Source organism: Merops nubicus, unplaced genomic scaffold (assembly GCF_000691845.1).
Source record: "Merops nubicus isolate BGI_N331 unplaced genomic scaffold, ASM69184v1 scaffold6458, whole genome shotgun sequence".
Classification (NCBI taxonomy): Eukaryota; Metazoa; Chordata; class Aves; order Coraciiformes; family Meropidae; genus Merops; species Merops nubicus.
The window spans coordinates 8,596-9,156 of NW_008627620.1; the positions used below are offsets into that span (position 1 = coordinate 8,596).

Here is a 561-nt window from a genome sequence, read left to right on the forward strand (position 1 = left end):
AGGGGATCTCATACTCTTCTGCCCAGTCCTCCTGCTCTCCTCCGTAGTAGTTACCGCTTGGTCTAGTGAGATCGTGACCCGTGTCCTCGCTCTCGCTGTCACCCAGGGCACTGTCTGAACTCTCATTTCTTGGAATGTCCCAATCAAGTCCCGGGGCGACTTTTTTCTCTACGTTTTCCCTGTCCCCATGGGGGACACGAATAGAGATTTTCTCTCTTTGGTCCTGCTCATTAAAGCAGTTTTTGTAGGCCTCTGGTCGCACAGGGTCCGTAAATCTACAAAACTCGCTAGGTGGTTTGCTAGTCTTTGTACACAGCTTTTTAGAAAACTCTAAACTACTGTTGTGAGCAAGAAGGTCTGTGGCTGCTTGCCCTGGAATATCATCAATAGTCCGGGTTTCGACGGAACTGTCATCAGTAAAATACTCGTCGAACAGACTCACGCTCTCGGCGCTGTAGGGGTTTGGATTCCAGCTCTGATGCTCACTAGCAGCTTGAGGGAAGGGCTCAGCTGTCCCACAGTCTCTATTTTGGTCCTCGACAGTTTGTTTGGCTTCACAGC

The 561-nt window shown here is 50.1% G+C and overlaps 1 protein-coding gene across 1 annotated transcript in view; it reads right to left on the bottom strand.

Annotated features, from left to right (window-relative positions):
- LOC103778754 (folliculin-interacting protein 1-like) overlaps nt 1-561 on the bottom strand; it is a gene marked incomplete at its 5' end in the record, with an annotated part of 5,214 nt that overhangs the window by 4,431 nt on the left and 222 nt on the right. The window contains one exon of the mRNA XM_008946365.1: nt 15-452. Within this exon, the coding sequence (XP_008944613.1) occupies nt 15-452 (438 nt within the window). The remainder of the gene's footprint in view (nt 1-14; nt 453-561) is intronic.